The sequence below is a fragment of the Cuculus canorus genome, chromosome 1 (assembly GCF_017976375.1).
Source record: "Cuculus canorus isolate bCucCan1 chromosome 1, bCucCan1.pri, whole genome shotgun sequence".
Lineage (NCBI taxonomy): Eukaryota > Metazoa > Chordata > Aves > Cuculiformes > Cuculidae > Cuculus > Cuculus canorus.
In genome coordinates, this window is record NC_071401.1 from 126,863,657 (window position 1) to 126,891,026 (window position 27,370).

General features: G+C 36.8%; 1 protein-coding gene across 8 annotated transcripts in view; it reads left to right on the forward strand.

The window, feature by feature from the left end:
• Positions 1 to 27,370, forward strand: part of ARHGAP8 (Rho GTPase activating protein 8) — an 85,824-nt gene that overhangs the window by 23,760 nt on the left and 34,694 nt on the right. For 6 of the 8 annotated variants that reach the window (XM_054056177.1, XM_054056170.1, XM_054056162.1 and 3 more), the window contains 7 exons: positions 1,992 to 2,103; positions 5,354 to 5,491; positions 12,877 to 12,964; positions 15,685 to 15,816; positions 18,599 to 18,685; positions 21,520 to 21,618; positions 22,744 to 22,854. In XM_054056177.1, the coding sequence (XP_053912152.1) occupies positions 2,067 to 2,103; positions 5,354 to 5,491; positions 12,877 to 12,964; positions 15,685 to 15,816; positions 18,599 to 18,685; positions 21,520 to 21,618; positions 22,744 to 22,854 (692 nt within the window). In that variant the 5' untranslated portion in view covers positions 1,992 to 2,066. Of the gene's footprint in view, positions 1 to 1,991; positions 2,104 to 5,353; positions 5,492 to 10,741; positions 10,798 to 12,876; positions 12,965 to 15,684; positions 15,817 to 18,598; positions 18,686 to 21,519; positions 21,619 to 22,743; positions 22,855 to 27,370 lie in introns of those variants that run through there. The other 2 variants (XM_054056198.1, XM_054056194.1) reach the window with 2 other exon arrangements.

The window sequence follows — 27,370 nt, forward strand, 5'->3', positions numbered from 1 at the left end:
TTTGAGGATTCCAGAACTGGACACAGTACTCCAGATGAGATCCCACAAGAGAGGAATAGAGGGGCAGAATCACTTCCCTCGACCTGCTGGCTGTGCTTCTTTTGATGCAGCCCAGGATACAGTTGCCAGCTTGTGTCGAGCTTGTCGTGGACCAGCACCCCCAAGTCCTTCTCTGCAGGGCTGCTCTCAATCGTGTCATCTCCCATTGTGTACTGAAAACAGGGATTGCCCCGACCCAGGTGCAGGACCTTACACTTGGTGTTGTTGAACCTCATGAGGTTCACACAGCCCCACTTCTCCAGTCTGTCCAGGTCTCTCTGGATGACATCCTGTCCTCCTGGTGTGGCAACTACACCACTCAGCTTGGTGTCATCTGCAAACTTGCTGAGGATGCTTTTATGACAAAAATTTCTTGTAAATTAAGGTAATTATTTTCAACAAGAAACAAATAAGATTGTTATAAAATAGTTGGTGAGTGTTTGAAAACCTTAAAAGTGGCAGAACCATCTTCATGTTCTATCTGCAGCATAACATGTTATGGAAATACATGGTTGCCTTTGGTGATTATTACTATTACATAGTATCAGATCAGTGCAATGTTTTGAAATTTTATGGAAAACCTTCATTAGCCATCAGAATTTTAAATATTATGACGGTTACCAGGTACTTGTTTTACTGTAATACATGGGAGCTTTGGTCAGATGCGAATTTGTTTTCCCTCTATGAAACGAAGCCCAGTGGATAGACTTCGCATTTGCCAGTTAGAGCCCAGCTGTAGTTCAGACATGTGGTAACTGTGGTCACTTCAATGACTAAGCCCTTACCAGCAAAATAGGTAAACAACTGCTTATAATTAAGCAGGTGTTTACTTGCTTTGTTGATGTGCATTTTATTTCTAGAAAACTACTTAGATATCCCTTCTCTTGTTAAAAAAAAAAAAGGATGGTATCGAGCTTTCAGATTTGTGGGTCTGGTATAAACCTTAATCTGGAATAAACCTAATCTGTTTAAACTTTGGGACATGCAAGGTGGGCAGCAGCAAGCAGACAGACTTTCTGATCTTGTTTGGTCCAAAATAATTTCCCAGTTTCAATGCTTTGAAGCAGAAATACAATATCTAACCTCTTAGCAGAGGAGAAGAGTGGGCTTGTCTATGCTTTTTCTCAACAACCAAGCCATACATTTTCCTGTTTAATTTTATTTAGGTGAAACCGAATCGGTATGAAACAGCGCTTTAAAATTAAACTAAAAGGAGCGTATGAAAAGCTCAATTTCTTTCTCACCTCCACACCCAAAGCCTGGGTTTTTAATTTAAGGAAAGTGCTCTTATTGCTGCTTGGAGCAGCTGCTTGGGGAAGCAGATCTTCTAAATTGTATTCTTTGCTTCTGATGCTCACTTTGGGTGTGATACTTAGCATTCTGTTTACAAAGCACTCTGCCGTGTGTTTTGACAAAAAGCAGTGATTACACACAGGAAGTGCTGTTTTTTTTCAGGTTTTTATATGTTAATGTTCACTTGAAATTTTCATGAAGCTCTTTCATGTGAAATCTGCGGTGTAAAATGTTTCCTGTAATAGACCTTAAAACTGCTGTTAAGAATAAATGATTTCGGTGTGGGGATATGGATTATGTATCAGAGAAAGAAAATTAAGAAAAAGTTAAGAAGTGAGTTAATCTGCAGTTCTGATGTTTATAATTAAAATCTGTAATATGTAAGTATTTTTATGAAGAGCTACCCTCCCCCCAAGAAAAAAATATCATTTTGTTGAAAGTCTTGTTATTGTATGTAGCTTTTCTATTTTGGACTGCTGTTTTAAAATCTTTCTGTAGCACATTGTTGTAAGAAAATGATGCCCTAATGTAGATCAGCTTGTTCCTCAACAATAATTGTCAGTAGAATTTAGGAGTTGGTGGTGGATTTCTGTTCGTATCTGTATAGTGTGTAAAATATGCCACACTCTGATGACAGCTACTTTTGTTTATTTTTGTAGGATTGATTCAAGGACTGTTTCATCCTGCAAGAATCATTTAGCAAGATCTGCATAAACTTGTTCCTGAGTGCAAACATGTCTGAGATTGACTATGAGAAGTTAGCTGAAATCGGTAAATATTTTTTTTATTGTACTTCAAATATCATCTGTTTAGAGTTACAGGTGATTTAATAGAGCATCTTCAGTAAGTGAGAGGCTTCAGCAACATTTTGTAATACTTCTTGAAGCAATCCCATATGAGTTACAGCCACTGTACTGATGCGTACCCTATTAGAGCCATTAGGGTTGAAGGTTAGTTTAATACATGCAGCTCTTATGAATTATTGGTAGATGTTCCTAGCGCAATTCTAGGCTATTGGAATATCACCATCATCACATATTGTGGCACAAATGGGAGTCATTATTCCAAACAGACAAGTATTGAATGAGCATAGTGATTGCTATATTGCATGTTATCGCCAAAGGTGTTAGTCGAGCTGAGCAATATAACCATGGTATTAGGGGCCTCATCATTTTGAAAGATCAAATTTACTTTTTTTTTTTTCCTTGAGCTCTTGAGGATGCCAAGCTGAACCTCAGAGCAATAGGTTTGGGTTGTTTTTTTTCCCTCATCACCTCAATCTCCCTTTCCCTGTCCCTCACCTTAGCTCTCTTTTCTCCTTGTCATGGCTTTCAGCAGCAGCAGGCTCACCTTTTTACTCCTAGGGCCTGATTAAAAATCCAATGAAATCAATTTTCCCCTCAACTTTCCCTTGGCAAGCTCTGGATCAGGCCCCTTGTGTTGTTTCCAAGCCTGGGTTGAACAGTGATAACAGTGTGGGTAGTAACAGGTGATACTCTGCTATAATTTATGGAGCAGGGCAATAAACTCCTTTATCACATGCAGGAAGAAAATGGAGCTGAGGTTTCCTTCAGTTTGGGGACAATGATTCTCTTTTTTATCTGTGTTTATTATGAAACATCTCTTAAGGTCTTGTTCATACATTATAAAAAAAAACAAACAACAAAAAAAAGCAACACAAAAAAACCCAGGAAAAAAACACAAAAAAAAAAAAAGGAAAAGGAAAAGAATATACAAAGGGTTATCTTACTAAGTTAGGATTAACTAGCTTTTTGATAGATACGATTACTTTTTAGTCCCTGTGAATAAATGGAGCACAAATAAGCATGTGTATTTACTTTGCTTCTCTAGTTTTTGGCACATCTCAGAGAGCTTGATCTCTGTACTTTGTTAGATATCCTTACTCCTGCTTTTTGGAAACTAGACTATTTTTATGCATAGTACAGAATAATATTTTACAGATGGAGTTAGCCTCTGCAGTTCTGTATCAAAAGCTGTAGTTTACTTATTAGTTGTTTCTGTTGTGTTTAACTTGGATATGCATTTCACTTTTAATAAAGCCTATTATGTTTCAGTGGATTATGGTAAATAGTTCACAGCTCCTGCCTCACATCCCCACAGACTAATATCTTCTATTTGTTTTTCTCTCTCCCCTTTGAAACTTTTTGTAACTTTAGGCAGTTGCAGTGTTCAGAGGTGAAAAAACCCAACCTAATAAACAAAGCAGAATTCTAAGCCTTAACATGACTTTTAAATATTTAAAAACAAGAAAAATTGTGAAATTCGCATACACCGTTATATTTGTATTATTCTCCCCAGCTCTTGGGATAAGAACATTCTTTAAAGTGAAAGAATACTTTGCCAGTTAAGGTTAGTGTAGCCTTTTATATGTGTTACTCTTCTAAAGGGTAGAAAAATGCCCATTTTGGAGACAATAATAAGACTTCTAAACTTTTTTTTGTGTGTATGAAGAGGAGTCTAATAGTGTATATCTAAAAGCACATTATTTTTTTTCCTATAGGACTGCTGATTTATTTTCTGAGGAGGCTTTAATGTAAATTTAGACATAAAGAAATATAAAAGAAGTACATGGATTCCTGACTCCTCTTTGCCTTTGTTAATGCTACTAGTGGCATTTTTCACCCTTATTAAATGCATTTTTGTTATAAATCATGCTAAAAATAAAAATGAGTCAGTAAAGCTTTTATGTGGCTGCTTATAGGATAGAAAGATACTGAGAAACTGTGGGTGGAAAGCATTCCAAAATGTTTAATAATAGTTTTTCTCTAACACTTATTAGCTACTGGCACATAAATCTGGGTGAAATCAATACTTAATACTTTCTGCCCTAGTGTGTCTTCTGTGGTGGTTAAAGCATATGAAATATGCAGATGGTTAGAATGCAAAATATTCTTGAAGTACTTTTTAAAAGTGTCACTAATAATGTTATAGATTCTACCATATTGAAACTTGCATGATAAAAAAATACAGATGATGTGCACCACGTTTCTTCTTTTAAGCGTGCCTTTTCTTTTCTTATGCCACCAAGACACTTGTGTGTTAGTGTATCAATTTAATGTTTCTAGAGAACTATTTGAATAGTAAAGAAACGTTACATGACCATAATTATCCCAGAGTTTCTGTTCATTGGGATTTGTACTTAAGGCCAGCTCTTTTTGAACCTTACAGCAGTTTGAAAAAAACTTGGGGAAAAAAAAAAACCAAAATCAAACTGAAAAAACCTGGAATAAGATCAATTGATCTTGTGTTGCTCATTTCAGTGCAGAATACATTATAATTATAGGATCCAGTCCAGAATCTAGTGAAGTTGAAGGGAGGATGCTCATTGAGCTTACCAGGCTTTTGAGCAGAGCAGTCTTGGCACCTATACTTGGCTTCTAGCTGGGGGGTATGTCGGATGGGCATTTGGCTGTCTTGCCTATTGCAAGTTCACAGAGTTAAAGAATTTAAAGGAAACAGTGGATTTTGATGGAAGTGAGATAGAGATTTGTTTGCACTTTGCTACCTTTATGCAAAGTAATGAGTCTGCTCTCAGAGAGTATTCATGTGGAGTGTTAGTATGGGGGACCTATCAATGTGCATGTTAGCATACTGAAACTTTGACTTCCCCATGTGGACAACCTTGAAGTCAAAGACAAGAAGCTGTATATGGATGCAACAAGCAGATTGTGAGAATGTAGGAAATGATGATACAACACCAGCAGTTGTGAAGAGCAAGGTCACAGCTTACCAGCTGTCCAGTCATTGTCAAGATTTTTGTGAGCCTCAGAGCAGATAATAACCTTAAGAAGAATGTGAAGATAGCTTTGAGGTATTAGGATTGCTTTTCCCACAGGTGACAAAGGGTAAAAACCAGGAAACTAATATGAAACTGAAACAAATGGTGATAAAGGCCTATTTGTTGTCAAATTGAGATAAAATTCAACCCTTCAATAATGTATCAGAGGCAAACATTTTTCTTTGTTCGTTAGCACTAAAGTATTCCTGCTTACTGCTTTAGAATTGCAGAAAGATGAAGCGGAAGATACACAGTCAGAACTGGAGGAAACATACGTGTCTCCACCACTTGAGGATCCTGAATTAAATATCAATCACCCTTACTATGATGTTGCAAGACATGGCATCATTCAGTTAGCAGGTATGTTTGGAAAAATGCTACGGCTTCATGCTTGCTAGTCTCTTTACCACATTTTTCTTAACTGTGCTCCTCAAGGTGATCCATAGGAGTCATGTTGATACTTTCAGCCTTCACTCTGAAATGCAACTGAATATGTGAACTCAGTGCTTTCTACACATGAGTTATGAGCCAAGTGTTTGAGCTTAATTTTGCTTTAAAATACAACTATATCAATATATTATAATCTAACGCCTAACTATTGCTGTAACAGATCTGTACTTTATTTGTGACAAGCTATTTTGTTTTCTGAATAACCTGAAGTGCTGTGTAGCCACACGTCATCATTCTTCTAGCCTGCCCTAGAAGGGACATGCAGCTATGAAGAGATATAGGTTACTGTATAAAAACTAGTAAAGGCAGAAAGGAAACTGTTGACATAAATGTTAACTGCATCTGTCACCTGACTTTCTGTTGTGACATGGAGAAAAGCTATGGATACATAGCATGTTTGAATATTGGATCATTTAAATTTTACAGTTATTTATTTTTAAAAAATTCTGGCAACGTATAAGACAGACATGTCTATGATATAAAAGCACTTCTTTAAAGTATGCATTGCATATTTTTTTTCATTTTGGCTTAGTTTTGGCATCAAAATTCTTGTTAAAATAGCATTAATAATCACAATCCTGAACTAAAAAAAATGTATACAATAAGAAACAAATAGTACTATTTAACATTGCTCATCCTAATGAAGTGTAAGATTGTATTATATTGTCCACACTTTTTGTACCTCTTACTTCACTGAGCTTGGATTAAGATTTTTCAGGAAAATTATGAACTTCGGTTGTACTTATGTACCTTCTTGAATTCAAACCACAAGAAGGGTTTCATACAGGTGAATATAAACTTCATCAAAGCCAGTCCTCTGCTGAGGTATGATTGAGTAGGGCAGTGAAATCCATGGTAATTTGACTTTTGACTAGAGAGGGAAGAGACATTTACCCATAGGAACTTCTCTTCATGAAGCTAGTTATTCAAGGGATAATAATTACCTTTTACCTTCTTCAGAACTAACCTCTCAACATAAGTCTCAAATCCATAAACAAGGGAATAAGAGATTCACATTCTTGAGATTCAAAAGCTACTAGCTGCTAACTCACCAAGGTATTTCACATTCAAGTGGCAGTTTTGGGATGGGGGGAATACCAAGATACAAAAGTTATTAATGGAACCATGGAAGTCAAACTCAGGAAGTGTAAAGTAGATGTGTTAACGCCAGAGTATATGCCAGAGTCTCTATAACTGTCCATCTAAGAACCTCTCCCATCTGTTGTATAAGGCAGTGCTAAATAATTAGTGTTTTATAAGAAATCTTCAGGACTTTTTTTCTCCTTCTAATATACTCAGCATCAAATTGTGACAGGCCATTCATTTACTGCTTCAACTTCAATCATGCACAACTATTTAGTAAATGTTCTTGCAGCTTGTTCATCATTCAGTCAAAGCTGCCCTGGAAGTCATAAGCATTTCATATTTATCTGGTTTAGCTGGTGTTAATTCTAAAGGATCGTTGTGTGTTTATTTTCCTTGGAGGAACCATTGTCTTTTTTGCAGTTAGGGGCAGAGCTGCCAGGTTATGAGCTGAAACCCCTGAGTCTGTGCTTAAACTAAGCTCCTCTTCTCCATTCATCCGTGCTGGTGGAGAAGGGGACAAGTTGGCAGTCATATTGGTCAGTCAAGGAGAATTTCTTAGACATTCCCTGCAGACTTTTTTTTTTTAAAAAAACCCTGACTTACTACCATGGCAAACAAAACCCGTAACTTTCATAGTCTCGGCAGGTCTCTGTCATTTGACTCAGGAGAGTTAAAACGGTGGGAGAACTCAAAAAAGGGAAACATTTTGGAATGATATGAAATATACTGGAACAGCTGCTTTTTAAATTCATGCTTTTATTGATGGTGAAACAGAGAACATGTGGTGGAGACAGAATGATAATCTGCCTGCCCCTTCCTGAGCAGTCCCAACTGGCTTAATCTTAAGCATATGGTTTATTCCTGTGTTAGAGAATGGCAGTGTGCTTCAGTATAGTGGAGTGAAAGCCACAGTGGCTTTTAATGACACCTCCCTGTAGTAGTTTCATCTTGAAACTTGTTCTGTATCAGCATTTTCTTGGAATAAAGTCCAAACAATAGGTATACTCTTGGTTTAAATTCACTGCTACAAATGGAGGTATTCAGGAAATGAATCTTGGCTGAAATGTTGGATTACCTCTGATAGTTTTGTCCTTAATACTGTGGTCTTCTGTAGGGAAAAAAAGTCCCCTAGCGATTGTTTAAGCTCAGAAAAGAGTGATTTTAGCTACTGTTTCAGGCAAAAATGTATGATGGACTTCTGCAAGTCTACTGAACAATTTAAATGTGAGGCACAAGGCAGGAACCATGCTTCAGATGGCAGTCTGCACCTTTTAAAGCGGCTCTCATGGTGGAATGTAAAAGGAAAATGCAGAGGGGTGCGCAGGAATGCAGAACACAATGAGGGTGAAATGTGATCCAAAGACATGCTTGCTTCACCTCCACAAAACGACACCTCCCTATACCCAGTGTTAGCTGGCGTGGAGTCAGGTTTGAATGTTTTCTGGATTTTAATTCAAGTGAGGAAAGGATGAGATCTTTCAGATCTCTCTCCCAACTTGGCAAAGGCCAGTCCCTTTTGCAACAAGTAATTTTAAAGTTATTTTTTCCTAGTTTGTAGTGGTTATAAACTCTTTGAATATGACAACATATGATTCCAAACATAGTGTTTGGAATGGCTGTTATAAAGCAATTCTGAAAGCTTTTCTGACAGTTTTAATTCTGTGACTGAAAGACAATGGGACATATTGTTTGAAGTGATTGAAGAAAAAGAAAGAATTTAGGTAAAAATATTTGCAGTAATTTATCCATCTCTTACAGTGATCTAGTTACCAGCAGATGGTTTAAAAAAAAAAAATCTACAAATCCTTCTTGCTTCTCACAAATAAAAATGACATCTACCTGCTTTCCATAATAATAGCTTTGACTATATGCAAAGGAAATTTTTAGAGTTGTATTCGTACAGTATGAAAAAGCAAGTTAATTAAATAAGAATAGAGGACATTATAAAAAGATGTTAGCTCTAATAATTGTTTATTAATCACAGGCTGATTTATGTCACAAATACCACTGTGCTGTTGACTACTCTGAGCATGTGTAAATGGAACTATGCTGCACAGCTGCTACTTTCTATTTATGTTTTGAAGGAGAAATTTCAATCTATTGCCTAAAAAGAAACTCAAGATTATTTTTCTTTGTTGCAAAAATGAAAGAACATATAAGGATATATGATGCATCAAGCTTTTATATTTTCTATAGTTTGCTTTTATCATATGATTGCTGACAACTTTTGCAGTACCTTATTTCGAATATGTAATTATTTAGTAGAACTCTGTCTCTGATGCTTGTGTTTTCATTAACTGCCAGTGACATCTTTTCCAGTGTTAGATAGAACTTTTTAATGGAATCCAAGTCCATCATTGTTTCAAATCTATATTTCCTTTCTTAGCCCTTTACTGCTTTTCTTGTTGTATTCAAAGGTTTCAGGTTTCCAGCTTGGGTCTTTGTAGAGACTGTCCATACTTTTCTTCAAGATCCAGTTGATTTCATGCCCCCTTTTGATTTTGAACCAGTGCATTAGAAACTGATTAGAATAGTATTATGTGGATCAGACTGTGAAAGGTAAACTTGTCACTTAGGTTTTGTGACATGTGAGGAGAAACCGTAGTGTGTAGTAACTCATAACCCTAAGACACAAGTCCTCATAGTTTTCAGCCATCTCAGTGAGAATTTTGCTACTTCTTGCAGTACCTTCAGGAAGTGCCACAAGAAAGAACTGGGTTTAAAGATTATTTCTTTTTTCTTAAAAAATTGACTTTGTTCATTATTTTGTTTCCAAAAGGTATTTCTGAAATCAGTTTCTTGGGTGTTGTTTTATGACTACCCTTTTTGGGGAAAACAACAAACTAACTGGAGAAACCTAAGAATTCGACACTCTTCAGGAAGGAAGCTGAGGGCTCTGTTTCATTAGGTTCCTAACCTATTTGCAGCACAGGAGCAAGTTTTTAATGTGGGCTTTGCACTTTACTAAACATGTCCTAACCTTTTGGGTGTTGTTGTATTTTTCTCTCAGTTGGTATAAGAGGAGCTCCAAATAAAGGTTGATATCGTTGAAAGGTATTTCTTGCTCTAGTGAAGATGGAACTTGCCTGAGTGGTAGAAACATAGGTTCAAATCTTTTGGGCATGAACTGAACTTGTATTTTCCCAATTTTCTGCACCAGCTTTTCCCTTTCTTTCTCGAACTATTTTCTTCTCAGAATGTGAAAGGAAGTAAAACATTATTTACTGCATTCCTTACATTGAACATCAAACTGTAAGTTATGTCTTTTTTAAAGGCAAAACTGGTTAATCATATCGAAATAGATGGACATGCTTTCTTGTTGAATCTGAGAAAAGGCAACGGGTCTACTTTAAACACCATTTAGTAGAGCAACAGGTTTGCTAAAATAGTGATGGCTCGAAGTGTTAAAACGTGATGTTGTTCAGAACATTATTGATGCCTATGAAGAAAGAAAAGGGTCTTTCGTTTCAGGAGTTGCTATCAGTAATGGGAAGCTGGCACTCCACTGGCTTCTGAGACAGTGGAGGATTTCCTTCACCTTTTATGGTTTGCTCTTTTTGCCTGCATGGCACTGCGGAGTGGGAGGAGTAATTTTGTGTAATTTTGCTCTGCTGGTAATTTTGTGAAAATTTCTCTGCCTCAGTTTTCCCATTATTGAAAGCGAACAATTATGTTTATGTTCAAAGTGTGTCAGTTTGCATTCTTTTATAAAACTTCTTCTTTTTTTCTGGCCTTTAATTCAAGTAGTTGAATATGAACAACAGTAACAATTAGGGACTTATTTAGTAATTTAACCAGAAACCTGTCTTAGATTTATTTCACTCACAAAAATGATAAAGTTGCAATTTTTTTTGCAAGCGAGTCATGATTTAGAGAACAATCTTTTATTAATATTTTAATTTAATTTTAGTACATCATATTAATTCATGTCACTTTATAATGCCTTTATAAGTAGTCTGATGATTTCAAATAAGACACAAATAACTTCAGGTAATAAATTATGGTCTGTTTAAGAACAATATGCAAAATACCTGAGTACATATAATTATGATGTTGTGCATATTCTTCCTTTAGTGATGCTCAAGCACCTTGCTTAACCTAGGAGTCCTTCAGAGGATTAACCTTCAGAGGTAATCCAGCTATTGCTGTCAAACTAAATTAATACTTTATCATGGTTTTCAGTAAAGACAATGATGTTGCTATTATTAGGAAATCTTTTGAAATCCTGTATGTGATGCTCATCTACAATTTAATTCCTAACTCCTGTCACCTCTGTTTGGGAAAGATGCATTCAGGTTGGAACAGGATAGAGAATAGCTAGGTCAGGGAAGAGACAGAAGATCTAGCTTGTTTACAAGCAGTAAAATACAGACTGGGAGGGGATATTGTTACTGTCTAGAGAGTTCTTTGGAATGGTAAATGGTACTGAAGAAGCAGTGCTTTAGCAGAGTGATGTCATTGTCACACAAACAAATTTGCATGAATTTGATGTAACTTTTAGACAGAGAAAGCAGGTTGCTAGTTGTCAAAACAGTGAGCAGGAGGACCAAGAAACAGAAAAACCTAACTGGTTTTTAAGATAGAGCTCAACAAATCACTGGAAAGATTATGTGGTGCAGTTCCTGGTGATAACACAGGCTTGAAATTGATAATGTAGTTATCTCGCAGTCCATGTTCATATGTGAAAAGTCATTAAGCATTAATCTCTCCTCTTCCCTCCCTTTTCTCCTTCTGCATCTAAAATGGAGTGGGTATAAATGGCTGCTGTCCCATTATGACCCCTGTTGAGCACAACTAGGTAGGAACTGGACAAAGCAAATGCTGAATTTTTTTTTCTTAGAGTGGAATCTGTCGGTTTAGAACAGCTCTTCCTGAGTTGAATGAAGGAAAGCATATTTCTATCAGTGGTATGCTCTCGTGGAAGATGTGTGTTTGCATAGCTGAGAAATGTTCCGTTTGTTCAAATCAAGTACTTTGAACCATTGTCAGTAATACAAATTAGCACAGCTTAAGAAATGTTCTGAAGCTGTTCTACCCAGTTTTCAAGAAATGCTCATATGATTTTGTTTATTCATTAAGTGACCCCACTACAGATTTAACTTCCCCCATTTTATTTCTTTTTTTTAATTTGTTTATTCACTACAGCTACTTAATAGTGAGAGATGAAAGGGGAACAACAGAATTATAAAGAATATCTAAAATCCCTCCAATTCTTAACTTTATTATCAAAGCCAAACTTTGATATTTTAGTGGCAATAGAAACAAGTATTAAATATCATTTAGTTTGAACATTGAAATTGGACCAAGAATAGCTCAGATATAAATTCAGTCTAAACATTTTCTGGGATGTTTCTGTATTGCTTTAAAAGGAATACTATCTTTCATGTATATACATGTTTAAATCTTAAAACCTCATGGCCTTCAGTGTCGTGTTACCTACAGTATGAGCCTGACTTAACCTCTGCACCTGGCTTTCAGGGTAGAGGAACTTGGACATAGGCTGGGCATGACATGAACTCCAGCTTTGTCTATACAGATAGTGTGGGTGAAGCTGTTATGACTCAAAGAGTAAATGAACTTGAGTGCAGCCATATGTGCTTTATCTGAGAAACTAAGGAGTGAACACCTAGCTATCTTCAGGTTTCGAAAAGCACGCTTGTATGCTGTGCTTGTTGTGTTTTAAATGTGACCTGAATGTAGTGGTGCTTCTGGAATAGACTATGTGGGAAATGTTAAGTTGGTTAAAAGAATCAGACTTAGATGTGTGACAAAGCGGGTGCCCAAAGTGCTTGTAGGCAGAGCAGTATTCTGATAAATTCCAAAAACTAAGTGTGAAGAGTTTGAAAACCTGTGACTTACAAGACTGCTAGGGAAAGCAGACCTGCTTTCTTCCACGACTGAATGCTACAGGACGACTAGTGTTTACTGTCAAGAGCTGAACACCACTGACCACCTTCAAATATGACTTTCTCAGCCTAGTTTTGTCATTTGCCCTGCAGCTGATTGGTTTCACTGCAGCAGTGGCCGGATTGCTTTCTGTAGGCAATGTGTAGTTTGACACTGTGTGAAGTTTCAAGGTATGTTTTTAGTAACAATGGGAGATAGGGGTAGCCCCAAACATCAGAAGATACAAGTCATTCCTTTAGATCACTGAGGTCATATTGCATAAGTAAATGACTGTTGTCTTAACTAACTGTTTTGCTCACTAGGTGATGACAATTCTGGAAGGAAGGTGATTACCTTCAGCTGCTGCCGTATGCCCCCCTCCCATCAGCTCAATCACACCAGATTACTTGAGTAAGTCTCTCTCCATCTCCTTTTAGACTACTTTACATTTTATGTTGAACTTTTATTAGCTTTTTTCCAAGCGAATGAACTTTCAAGGAGGAGGAGCAAGAGACAAGGAGTGAAATGAAAAAGAAGATGCAAGTCCTACTAGTGTTAACATTAAGTGAATGAGATGTGGATGAAACTGCCAGGGTTACTTCACCTGGAATCTTGACTAGAAGTAATTCATTGTGAACTGAAATTAACTTGTCTTGATTTTATAAACAAATTCTGATTGTATTTAAAAGGATGAATTTACGATGAGGACCAATGAAAGAGAAATTCCTGTATTTTAGTACTCATACATATGTTCTCATGAATAACAATGTTTGCCTTAATTTGCTATACTTTATCTCCTAAATCACTCATCAAGAGCCTTGTTTAGTTAGTCACATCTTAATCGTTTTCCTCTTATATAAAAAGATCTGCATTGCGTACAGTATATTATGCTTTACATTTTTATATGTATTTCACTTCATAATGTCTGGGGTTTTGTGTTAAAAGAGGTTGCAAATATGTAAAATCACAACATTCTTCCTTACAAACTTGCTGCACAAGGTACCAGGACATGTTTCTGCCTTGTAGTTTGTCTCTACAAGGTGATCTGTTCTGCCATGAGAGTCCTGTCCTTATTAAGCATTTTAGACCTATTTGGAGTTCCTTCAGAGGAAGGAACCTGGTTCCTCTGGTTCCTCTCCATTATCAGAATGTTTGAGCACCTTTCAACCGTCAGTATCTACCACCCCTGGAAAGGACAGAAGTGCTGGTACTTCAGCTTTTCATAAACAGAGAGGGATTGAAAGACCAGTAACTTAAGAAATGTGTTTGAGACCACGTTGCCTCATTTTTTGTGCTCTTCACAGCTAGGGTATATCTGCAGCATTAAGCCAAAGCTTCATATGTGGCACAGAAGGAGTGCTAGCACCTAGGAGCTGCCTGCATTAATTAATAGAAAATGCCAAAGGAAGGAGTATGACAGACCACGTTGCTACCAGATCTAACGACCCTTCCTCAGTTCTGTGAAGAGGCACCTTGATGAAACTATGATTCCCAACCTTTAGACTCTTCTGGACTTAAACATTTACATGTTTTTTGTGTATCTACGCCCACATCAAATTCCCTTGGAAAATCTAAGAGAGAACTGAAGGCAGGTGTCTGAATGTGAAGCTAGTGACATAACTTTGAAGTGATCTGCTTTTGAGTAGTTAGACTCAGATGTTGAATTCTGAGGAACAGCTGCAGAGTAGGCCCAAATTGGTGGGTATTCTGTGATGAAATCACTTAAAGAATTGATTTAGTAAAGCTTTTGTAATGTCCCTGCAATTCTGTTACAACCTTGGAACAGGTAATTGACTGTACAAAAATACTAGTTATTTTATGCCCACAAAACACTCTCAATTATTTTTATAAGTATAGGCTTTCTGAGTGCAATGTGCCAAGGAATTTACATGCTGTGAAATAAAACACTGGCACTCTGTATATCAGAATGTCTGGTTAGATATATTTGAATTTAAAACTCTTTTAAAAAAAGTATTGAGTGACTGTTACTGCAACATTGTTCAAATACCATTAATACTTAAGTCAGGGGTTAAAACAGAATTATATTAATTACAGTGTCAGTCCTTGTCCCAGGCTGTTCTTAGTCTAAGGTTTACAGTATGCTGAGGGAATAAGCAGATAAATGGGACTGCAGAAGTAGAGTGTAACAGTGAAGTTATGGGCTTTTCCGTGCAAAGGTGGATAGTTGCAGTGGCCTTGATACTTTCAAATAGCCATAGCCTAATAAATGGCACATGGAACTATCTATTTTATTGAATGAAAATCACTTACATACAATTAAGAGCAATAGCTGGGGCTCTGTCACAGGATAATAACATAGCATTGAGAATGACATGAGAAAGTTGAAATCTGACACAGCAAGAGATCAGGGCACATTGTACTGCTCCATCATTGCTTTATTTGAATCATTGAGCTATGTAATAGGCCATGCAGTGTTCTCAATTATAGGAGAAAGGGAAGAGAAAAGCATCTTAAACCATACAATAAAAGAATGAACACACGAAAGTCTGCTTATGAAACTTGTAGTGTTATTTCAAGATGGGATAGGTAGTGGGGTTCTTTAAATTAGCATTAAGGGAAATGATCTATGAACATAGTCCCCACAATACAAAGAAGGAGAAGGAAAATATATTCAAGAAAACAGTATATAGTAAGAGGTTGTAACTGGCGGTAATTAGGGCTAATGGATTTTTCAAGAATATAGGAAGTTTTAAATTGAGAGGAAAACGGAAGGTTTATTCTTTATTATTTTGAAAAGTCAAAATGACGTTGTTTGCTTGGCTAAAATTAAGACCAGAAGAAAGCAAAACAGAAGTCAGTGTAAATACAAATGCATCTTTTAAAAAATTTATTTGAAAACACAGTCCCATGTTTAACTTGTAGTGATTTAGAGCACCATAGTTTTTGTAACTAAATATATTTTTTCACATTTCAGGCCTTGTAGTGATGTGGAATTACTGGCAACACTGGTACAAGAGTAAAGTGAACTTGTTAGATAAATACATTGAAGCAAAAGTGAATTTGCCATCACTAGCGTTCTGTGCAAAACCAGTAATTTTCTTTCTCAATTACTGTTTTAAAAAACTCATCCAATAAACTGTCTTAAAACTAATATGTTATCTTCTTTTCAGGTACTTAAAGTATACTCTGGATCAGTATGTGGAGAATGATTATACTGTTGTCTACTTTCACTATGGCCTGAAGAGTCTGAATAAACCATCTCTGAAATGGTTACAAACAGCCTACAAAGAATTTGACAGGAAGTATGTCTCCAAAATATTTGGTTTACTTGTTCAGTTGTGTAATGTCTGTAACTTCCATGAAGGAAATATATCTTTCCTAATCCACCTGCAGCTAACTGAGTTTATTTTGCCATTGCAAATTCTTGTAGTGTACTGGTGTTGTTGGTTCTCTTGTGTTTTCTGTGCAGTACTAAGGAATGGCCTTGGGTTCTGCAGTGGATAACTAAAGCTATAAGAAGCCTTGGGAGCAAGACCAAGAGCCATTGCCTTTTCTGTGCACTATCTAACAAGATTCTTGTGACATCTTATCAATGATCATTCTTGATTATCTCACAGTGAGGCATTTGAAATTTTGATCATCCCAAGGCTAGGTTGTATACAAAAAACCGAAAGCTTAGTTTTTAACAGTCTGCTTACCAGTGGAGCTGAAGATTTCTATTGAAATTAGTTAGTCTTTTATTTGTTTATAAGTTGTTGCTTTTTTTACTTGTCTGTCAGTTGGCCTCAAGAGGACAACATGACTGAAAGCAAAAATATGCACAAATAGCTCTTTCCTGATAGTGGATTGTATGTGTGTGTGTGCGTGTTGTGGGGGGATGGATTATACATGTCTGATTTTTTTCCAGTTTGGGACATGGAACAAGAAGGAAATCTCATAAAAGATGACATGAAAAGTTTATTGGATGTTCCTAGATGAAACTGGGATATAAATGCCCAAGCATTTCACAGGATTACACACCCAGCTTTGTGTACTGATGTTGAGATGTGCACAGCACCTTTTAGTGGTCTAGTGCCATAGCTCAGTCTTACCCAATAACCTCCTGAAACATGAAAACCCACTAAGCAAGATGATGAGGTTGTGCATAGCAGCCCGCAGAGATGCAGTGGGAAGCTGTCATCTGAAGCCTCTAACTGCTGTCATGAGATCCTGCTCTCCACTCAGCAGCAGACCAAAAAAGCCTATTTTTGCCATTAGGTTTTTGAATATGATTCATACAACATATGTGTTCTTGTGGGGGCTTGGTAAAGGAGAAGAATGGCAAAGGATCTCTTAGATTTGTCTTTGGTGAGAAATTTGGACTACAATACTGGTTTTTTTGCTGTGCACTGACAATTCCTGAAAATAAAGCATTTTCCTGTTTCCCTTCTGTGAGAATCCCAAGCCAAGTTTATAGTTGCTCTGGGGGGAGAGGCAACACAAGGGCAATCTTCTTCTTTTTTGCCTTTTGCCATACCTACAAGTGCGCACTGTGACTCTTGTTTATGCCAAAAAATCTGTTCTCTCTGTTGCCTCACCCTGACCCAGAAAGAAGGAGAAACAAAGAGAAGCCCAAGCAGCTGGGCAAAACCATACAGCTGTCATTTAGTTAACAGTTGAGACTTCTTAGTATACTGTCGTTGAGAAGCTCAAAGCAGTAATCACAGCCCAACATGTAAGTTCAGCTGTACTAACCAGAGAAAACAATAAAAAATAGCACATTTCAGACTTCTTTGTGTGTGTTTTGGGGGTCAAAGAAAATAGAGAACAAAGGAGAGTACAAGGGATAATTGTAATGAGCTGGCATCATGAAAACAAATGTTCAACAGGAATAGTTTCAAAAGAATATATCTTGCTTTGAAGGTTTGCAGCAGAGGCTCACTGAAGTCTTTTGGGCATTTAATTGTAATCTAGGATACTATGAAGTATGTAAACTTCTGCAGAAGCAATGTCTTATGGCCATTGCTTCAAGGTACAAAACAAACTTAAAATGGAAACTTCAATAAAGCAGATCAGGTGTTCTGCTTGTTAGTTTTTGTTGTTGATTTGGGATTCAAATCCACAGTGGTGCCAATTGCACAGGGATAATTGTTTGCTTGTGTATGATAGTGGCTTTGTGAAAACAAAACCTTTTTCATTCAAAGATGTGTAGGCCCAGTTAAAACCTAAAAGGAAAAACTGTTGTAATTGCTGAGTTGATTTCTTTTGCCTCTCTTGCCATAAACCTGTTAAAAGAAAGTTTTTCTTAGTTCTTGACTATTTTTCCAAGATCATTGTTTTCTAACAGTGAGTGGTGAACACCTAGGAGGGGTCCTCCCTCATGGAAAGCATGCTTAGCAAAGTAATAAGCAACAATTTATACATAAAAGCAGGATATTTCATTATGCGTTTTGCAATTTCATTTTGCAGTAACATTGAATAAGACCAGAGTCATCTTGTTCAGCCTAGTTTCCATTTCAGTTTCAGCCTACTATAATCTATTGTTTATGAGTTATGATATGACACTACAGAACCAAGCAAAGCTATAATGGTTTTTGTTTCATACAAAGGGTACACCTGATATAAAGCAACGTGCTCTTCAGTTCACCTTTACTAACAAAACAAGTGGTAAAAAGAAAAGATGATGTGTAAATTTTATAACTGAAAATTTGGAAATTTTCTCTACCTCCTGTAAGCAGAAGATGAAGGGAGATGAAGGAAAGTAATATTTATGTCACCGTATTTTTTTAATAGATTCTTCATTCCCTTCTCTATATTTTTTCAAGTTGCCTAGTTTCCCTTCTGTCCCACAGATATTAAAACTTTGGGACAGCAGATATTGATTTGGAATGAAGTAGTGTTCTAATATTCTATCATCAAAACTGACCATTTTTTAAATTTTTTTTTTCATTTTACATTCCATTCCTTTTGAATTAGGTCTTTTTAATGTATTTACAAAGAATGCTGTATAATGTTCCTGTATTAATACCTCTCGTTCAGTTGTAGCTATTCAGTTCTATCCTCTATGATTTTCAACAGTCTGACAATTTCATTTTCTTTTTCTAGGTATAAGAAAAACCTTAAAGCACTCTATGTTGTACATCCAACCAACTTCATAAAAATTCTGTGGAATATCTTTAAACCTCTTATAAGGTACTTGGCAGTGTATTCAACGCATTTTCCTGTTTAGTTTAAGGGTGGTTTGTTCTCTAATAAGTTGCTTTTGAAAAGGCTGGAGGTAAAATATGTCAGGTATCAACACAATACCCATTTAAACTGTCTTGAACTAATGAGTAATGTGAACTTAAGCTTGGATATGAATAATAGCGTAGAGTTCTTTTCTTTCTTAGAAAAGGGACTCTCAATTCATAGTAGTTTTACTTGTATATTAAAGTAAATATCACTTTAAAACAGTTATTTTGTGGGCCGTGAATGAGTTTTTTGTCCTGTTTCACAGCTCTTACCATAATAGAACTGGGTCCATGACTGGAGTTATTAGGTGGTATAGTAAAGTGGACAATAAATGGTTAACCTTTAGTCTGATCTCAAGTGCTGAGATTAATAGGAATGATGCTGCTCTTGTGTTCGAAGTTAGTGCCCATAAGAATTTGTGATGGAGGCTATAATGGTGAAGATGTATGTGTTATACTGGTGTATTCATTTAGAAATTGATGCTGTCTACAAGGAACTGGCCACAGTGGGCAGATATTGCTAAGCGCTAGGATGGTTGGGCATTCTTAGTTTCTGCTTGTGACCTTTTGTCACTTTCAAAGTAATTCTAATATTTTTCAGATTGTTATGAATGTCCTTAGGGCTGATGGACAAAACCAGCTTATCTTATAGAATCATAGAATTGCTAGGTTGGAAAAGACATCTGAGATCATCAAGTCCAACCCTACCGGTCCCCTCATAAATCATATGCCTAAACACTTCTTCTACTCATCTTTTAAATACCTCCAGAGATGGCGACTCAACCACCTCCCTGGGCAGCCTCTGCCAGTGCTTGATAACCCTTTCAGTTAAGAAATTTTTCCTAATGTCCAATTGTCAAGTAAGGTAAAATGTAAGGATATGATTTTAAAACTGAGGTGTGAAAGTGCCCATGTGCAATTTGCCTAAACTATACTCTCATTAAAGACTAAAACTTATTAACATTAATAATTTACTAGAAGAGTACAACTTAAAATTTGTTCACAGTGCCTCACAGTTCCTTCCAGTTTTGAATAATCTTATCCTAGCAGATCATGCTTTTATTTAAGTGTCAGTATTAAACCAAAGTTCACAAAAAGAAGGGAGAAAAATTCTTTGGACTTTCTGTTTCCTAGCTTTCCTGAATTATAGTCCAAATTCATTTGTAGATAGTGTTTCCAATAAAAGTAGCAGATATAAAATCAATTTCATTATCAAGAAACATGTATTTGTTTTTCAGAGGTCTCTTACTGCATTTGATACCCATTAGTACGTGGCCTAAGTACTTTTACAGGAACAATGTGTTTTCTAAGAACTGAACAAATGACAAAATTATATGAGTGAAGAGCAAAAGTAATGAGTATAGCATACTTATATAGCATACTTATATTTGAAATATTTAAAAGTATTTAAATACTATATTTAAGCAAATGCTCAAAATTTTTCAAGCTCCAAAGGTTAGTGGATCTCCTTTCTAGTCCCAAAAGAGATGAGCAAGAAGGTAATATCTTAAGTCAAATGTATTTTCTCCAAACTGCAAAAACCTGTAAGAGTAGCACATTTCTATGTGCGAGCTAACAGAAGCCACCCACCTATCATCAAAAAACTATACACTTGGGTGGTGGTGGGGAGGTGGAATTTTTAAGGAACAGCAATAATTCCTAACTTCCCACAACGTAGTTAAAAACTATGTGTTCTGTTACATGTCCTGTATTACCAGAGGTCATTACAGAGGGTTCTGTGCCAGCCTGTGGCTTATTTGAATGATGACATTACAGGGTGTTTTGGACAAAAGACACGCTGAAGAGTTCTAAAGTTGTAGACACACAGATTGGTATCCATCAGTGTCCCAGAATCACTTGTCTGTTAACAAAACTTAGCTCATTTCAATTACAAGCTGCTAAAATGCTGGAGTGACTTGTATTTGTACCATCTCCCACTAGAGGGAGTGTGTGTATGTGTGTTTGACAATCCAGGAATAAATTCATTATTGCGAGAGAATTTTTCTCCAATTTGATTATCAAAGTAATTTGCAGCAAAGTACACTTTTTATCGTAAACTTCAGTTACTTTACTTAACAATTCATTACAGGGCAGATATTTTCTATGGCGGAAAATATGAAATTATTTCAGACACGTGTAAATGAGTTGCTGAACCTTGTTTGAACACCTCAGCCTGTAAAGTAGTATATTTTGGATGAATTTCAAGACCTAACTAGTGTTTATATGTCTGTTTTATGCAATTTGTAGAAAAACCTAGGATATTTCCTAGAAGCTGCCCAGCCCTTTTCAAAATAAATAAAGCTGATGGCCCAACACTGTAAGGGTACTGTCCACACTATGCAAATCTTGCTTGTCACTTACTACTTTGTAGTTTGTGTCTACAGCCCCTTTATTTTGTCTTTTGACAGGGAAGAATACTTGAATAACAGAAACATGTTCTGTTGGCCGTGTAACCTTTTCTCCAAAGTTAACGGTTCTTGTAGTGAGCTTTCTAATGCTGTGTGAAAGCTGGTTTTCGGTGGCTTTTAAAGCAATGTTTTTCATATCTATGCAAATCACAAAACATTCAGATGGAAGTCGGTTATTTTTATTCAAATCAGACTTTCAAGCATGCACTGTATATGTTTGATCATATGAAATGAAATACATCTTATGTCTCCTGCTGCTTCAATTACAGTCTAATTTTGAATTGCATCAGCACTTACATTTTTGTAATAGAAACTAAACCCTTCATAAATATTCCTCCTATGCTGATTTTTAAACTTCTTTGTGGGTTGGTTCTGTTTTTTTTTTTAGCCATAAGTTTGGGAAAAAAATCACCTACTTGAACTATTTAAGTGACCTGAGAGAACATCTAAAATATGACCAGCTAAATGTCCCTCAAGAAGTCATCCGGTACGTGGCAGGTTTAAAGTGCATTGTCTCACCTTTTCTCAGGTAGAGTTGTGTCCTGTTCACTGTATTACAAGCAGAATCTAATCCAATTTCTTCAGCGATAAAAAGTCTAATTTACTTATTTGTGCTTGGTTGGATTTAATTCTGAAAACTGCATTGCCATCAAAAGACATGCTGAAGTGCATCAGATGTTTAGAGAAGAGAACACTACATAGTTTTCTACAGATTTTTAACATCTCCATCTCAGTTGTGGAACATTTTCTTAGTATAATTGCAGCGTCTGTGTGTTAACAAAACCGATCCATATGTCATTACTGCTTATGAGTATCATGTAATGTTCACAAGCAAAAATGTAATCCTGACCTATTTGCTTGCATATAACAGATTAAGTGACTTCCTTTTGGTAAGAGCATTCAGTCAGCAAAGTGTTGATTGATTTTAAACGTTATGGATACATCTATTGTTACTGGATCCATTACTTTTCTATCGCACACTGGTGTGGTAGAGAAAAGTGTTGGAGAGGGGGCAGGAGAGGAACAGAAAAATAAATGCATAGGGGCTGGGACTGTCAAGTGTCAGTATTAGTATCAATAACAGTATTTTTGACACAGCCCTTTACATGGAAATGCTTTGATGTACTGACAGGAAGTGATTTTGTGTCACTGCTGAATGAAAGTAACTGGAAGCTTTGATTATGACTGTTATTGATGCCCGGTGGGTTTTTACACACCTTTTGTGTAAATATGGAATAACAGAAAATACCTTACAGCTCTAAGGTTATGAATTGGATTGTATGGTTGCCAAAGAAGAGGGAGTTGTATTTTGAGTAGGAAAAGTGTTTGAATTATGCTGTTAGATTATAGTGTGTTCCTATTTTTTGGACACATTTATTACTATGCTCCCTTGGCTGAAGCAGAAAGGGTTTTTTATGTCTTACCTAGTATTCTAGCAAAAATACAACATAAAGGTATCCCTAATGTTTAAATTAAATGCAAGTTCTGTAAGAATTTCAGCTTATACACTATTGTTAGGAAGTCAGCATCATAAGCAATACTGCTAGCTCTTCATATATACCGTTTGTCCACCATGGTACACAGAAAATCAATGATTTCTTGTTTTTCGCAGGCATGATGAAAATCTTCGGAGGAAACAGAAGGGAAAACTGCCACCTGTGGTTAAGGTTCCTCCACCACGGCCACCTCTACCTACCCAGCAATTTGGAGTCAGCCTGCAATAGTAAGCGATGAGATTTCTGAATTATGATATGTCTATACCCTGCAGTCGTCTGTAATGTGCAGATTCACTGGACTGAATGTTTGGAAATATCTTGTATATTATATGTTTAATTTCTCATTCTCTTTGAATGCCACAGCTATGAGGCTAGACAGTAGGTTTTAGGGATTCAGGACAATCGTCTCAGACCCTGTGACCTGCCTGATCTTCATGCTTACAATACTTTTGTGGTAGTTAGTGCCAGGACAGCTGCACAACTTTTCTCCTAGTGGACAGACATTTGCCTGTAGATAACAGAGCACCGAGCTAATCTGTTGCTGGTGGATGCTGGCAGTATGAAAGTGTTTTGGGTATACTTAGATGGTGGCGAGCAAAGCCAAAACAAAGCTTCATGTTCCAAAATGGCTTCATAAAGCTAAAATGGATGCTTGAGTTTTTATCTATTGTTGTTTTGTTGCTCATGTATTCTGATCAGAGTTTTATGAAATGAATAAAATCACTCTCTTTCAGAAGTGCCCTGACAGCTGTTTACGTAGATTACAGCACTGTATGTGGTATAAAAAATGATTTACTTTACACAAGGAATAGGAAGGCAGTAGTACTTGTAAGATTCAATTTTGGTTAAAAAAAAAAAAAAAGCAACAAAAAACCTACAAAACCTTCTAGCTTCCTACCCACAGTCATTTCTGTCATCTTCTTTCTGTGACATTCCTTTCAAAAACAGCTGAAGAATATTGTTCACATTCAGCAAAGGCAATTTAGGCTGTCTGATACATGGACATTTATCGAATCTCCTCCCACTCTCAGTCTAGTTTTGTGGCTCTAATGATTCAGCTGTAAATGAGATATAAAATATAATTTTCCCCTGGTTACATATTAAGTATTAGTCCTCTCTGGAAGGCTTGAAATTAGTACAATCAATATCTATTGTGTAAGAGCTATTATGACATTAACTTTTATGGTACCTCTTTAGAATTCGCCCTAACACTTGAAACATGGCTAACTCACTTCCCTCATTCAGAAAATATCTTTTAGGTGGGCTCCACTGCATCATTTAAAAGGACAATGTTTTACACCACTGCTAAAGTAATAAAAACGGGACTGTTTGCAGGCATCTGTGCATACACTGTCCTTTGCCTCCAAGCCCAGCCTGGCTGCTCAAGCAGCTCTGCTGAACTTCTTACAGGCTTATGCGATCAGACAGTATGTTGTGTGCCACTTTTACCATCTGCTAGTCATATTTTATTTCTCTGACTGTGCCTGAACAGTAAACGGTATCTTTTACTGGGCTGCATGTGGTGAGAGTGTGGTGGCCACCCTTCCTGGCTCTACCATGTTCCAGCTGTCTTATCACTGGCAAACTTATGTCCTTACTCCATGCCTTGGCTTTCCAAAGTATAAAAAGGGTGACTACTTAGAAGAGTTTTTCTGTGGAAGATGTGTGGGTGGAGAAACACTGAGTGAGGCATTAATATCATTTTTGACCCAGAGAGTTCCAGCACTGGCAATGGAGGCACTGACGAATGGGCGCCCTCCGTGTGTGGGTGCAGCTCACAGTGCTCAGGTGTCCAAAGTGGAAGTACACAGGAATATTCATTCCTTCTGTTTGCCCACCGAATTCCCTCTTGCAGAAGGGATGGTGCTGCATCACACATAAAAATCACAAATAAGCAAGTTCCCCCATAACTGCTAAATGAGAAATAAAGGACTTAATTTAAACTGTGTTTGTGCAGAAAGATAGAGTTAACAGATTAGAGGGAATGATGTGTGTAAAGAGTTTCTAAAATCTGAACAAAAAAAAATCAATTTTCATCTTCGTGAATGAATTGCTTTTGCTAATTCCCTATCCTTTTATGACTTCTATGGGCTATAATGGCAAAATGGCAGTGACCTCACAGCTGCCTAGCAGAAGCAGATTTGAAGTCTCCTCCTGGATAAGGCTCTTCTATTTTTCTGAAGAGAGCTACAAGGACGCCTTGATTTTATTTTGTATAGGATTATGGGAATACATGTGCTGTGTATTTCAGTAGAGTTAGGAAAAATTGTAGTGTCAGAGATGTTGCTCAGAGAAATCTACTGTCATTAAAGGACTGTTTCTCTTTGTAGTCTTTTTCTTGAGTGTAAGAAAAGAAACAATCGGGGACATAGGCCTGAGGTTTCATCGAATTCAATACTTCTGGGATGATTATTTTTGTTCAGTCAGTAACGGGTTGGTGAATGTGATTTATCCAAAGTGCTCATGGGTGGCCTGGTTTTGATAATGTGTTTGATAATGGTATCCGAATGACAGCTGGCTGTGGAAGGTGGTAAAGCCATACCCTAAAAGCAGCAAGCAATACTGTCTTTGGTAACGCTTCCTCATTTAACTTTCTACTTAGTTTATATTGGTTAATACAATTGCTTTCCAGATCTGTAATTAAAAACTAGAAGAGTAAAAAGTCACTAAGCATTAGTTCAAAATATCTCACTTTTATCCTGTGGCGGGGGCAGGGGGAAAGAACCTGTTTTGTTAGGACAGCAAAACAAAGCTGGAAGAAGTTTCCATCTGGACAATGATAAACGACTGTCTGGGACCAGTGCCTCACCTTGGAGGAATCTATTAACTCACAAAGACATTTTTAACCTTGTAGAGTCAGGTTTTGAAAGTGTCATAAAGCAACTGGGCATTTAAAAATCTTGGAAGGTCCATGAGAGCTGGGAGTATAATTCATTGAAATATAATCTGTACTGAATTTGGTTTAATCTATGCGCAAGCTGAAGGGCTTGTTATCAGGTTAGTCCAAAACTTTTGTTTCTTATGTTACCCACATCCACTCAGGATGCAAAATCTGAATTTAAAATGGCTTCATTTGATCTCTTTAACCCTTCAGTGTCACCCTAAACTCTTTGTGGGGAGGAAAGAACAAATACACAGCAAGCTGACTTCATCTTAAGTGCTTGTCTATCCAGGTTTATTTACATTTACTTGTCTGGGATTTAAGTGTGTTCTTCATGTTATACACAGATGTGAAGTGGAAAACCTTCCTCATTGTAAGCTCCTGTGAGGACTCAATAATTTGGTCTTTGCAGCTAGAACTTGACTCTAGTACCAAGTTGTCTTGATATTTCCACTGAAGATATGCTAATACAAACAATAATGAACGAACATTTACTAAGGCAGTTAAATCATCCAAAGGTGGCTTATAGGATGTCTTTAGAACAAAGTGTGGGGGATCAGAAAAGACTGGCTGTCTTCCTATTTAATTCTTTATGCCTACATTTAAACAGCAGATTTGCCCTGTTTACTGGATGACAGTCTTTTCGTACCAGTACTGATCCCCTGCCTGGATTGCCTGGTTGCCAAATTGTACCTTTAAAGGTATGAACTGATGCTAAAAACTATGTGATTTTCTTCAAAATATGAAATAACACAACTGAAACTAATGTTCATCTTCATGGGGGTATCAGACAGTCTTCCTGAGTAACTTTGTCCACGCTTAATTTTTCAGTTATAATTTAATGGAAAACCACGCTCAGGTTTGACAGGTATTTAAGAATGTGTAGCACAGAGTGGGTGGGATAGCTTGCACGTTTACTGTTTATTAAGTCCTTCTCTAACTCACTAATTCAAGCTTCTTATGTGCAGATAAAGTGAGGAAAATAACAACCATAATGAGCTAGTTTAAAGTTTTGTCGAGCCTCATGTCGTGTTTCCAATAGAGGGCAATAGCAGATGTTAGCAGGGAGAAGTGTTAGAACAGGGCAAGCATACAGTGATACTGCCTCAGATATAATGTCCAGACTGTAGTGATGAGAGATTGACAGAGTACTACAGTACTATGAAAATGACTTTCTGTTACTCACCAGTAGCTATCCCTTTTACAAATCCAGACAGTTCAAAGAATGTTCATGTATATATAGGAAGGATATTTTTCTGTTCTTTCAGCAACACTGCCTTCACACACGAAATGCAGAGCAGTAGGAATTAGCTATTCATAATATATCTGTGCTTGTTTCCATTGCCTGTCAGAGTGAAAAATAGGATTTTTGTTCTAAAAAGCAATTGGTAAAGATTTTATGTTTAAAAAGGCAACGAGAAATTTGGGTACCTTCTGCTTATGTTCATCAGATAAATACAGTTAAAATGCACAAATAAATCTTTCTAAATTTACAGCACTTGGAAGGAATTAATAATGACCTATATGGGCCAAATGGCATCATTATCCTCTGCTCTATGTTCAGCAAGCTCCTATAAACCCCTGTTGCTGCACCCGATTGCCTCTGTAATCAAGGAAGGCTACAGCTGAGCTCTTGCACAGAGCTCAGAGTTGACCTTGACTATTATTGACATTGTCCTCTTTTCACCAATTGGTCTTATTATCTAAAATTAAATGTGTTTGTGGGAAGACAGGAAATGTTTTATTTTTATATGTGTTGCCATGGATGTGGAGAGGGGACAGATAAAATGCACAATATTGCCACAACTGTACAGCCTTTGCTTGTTGTAATGTTTTCACAAACATTTCAGAGTACTTTCCTT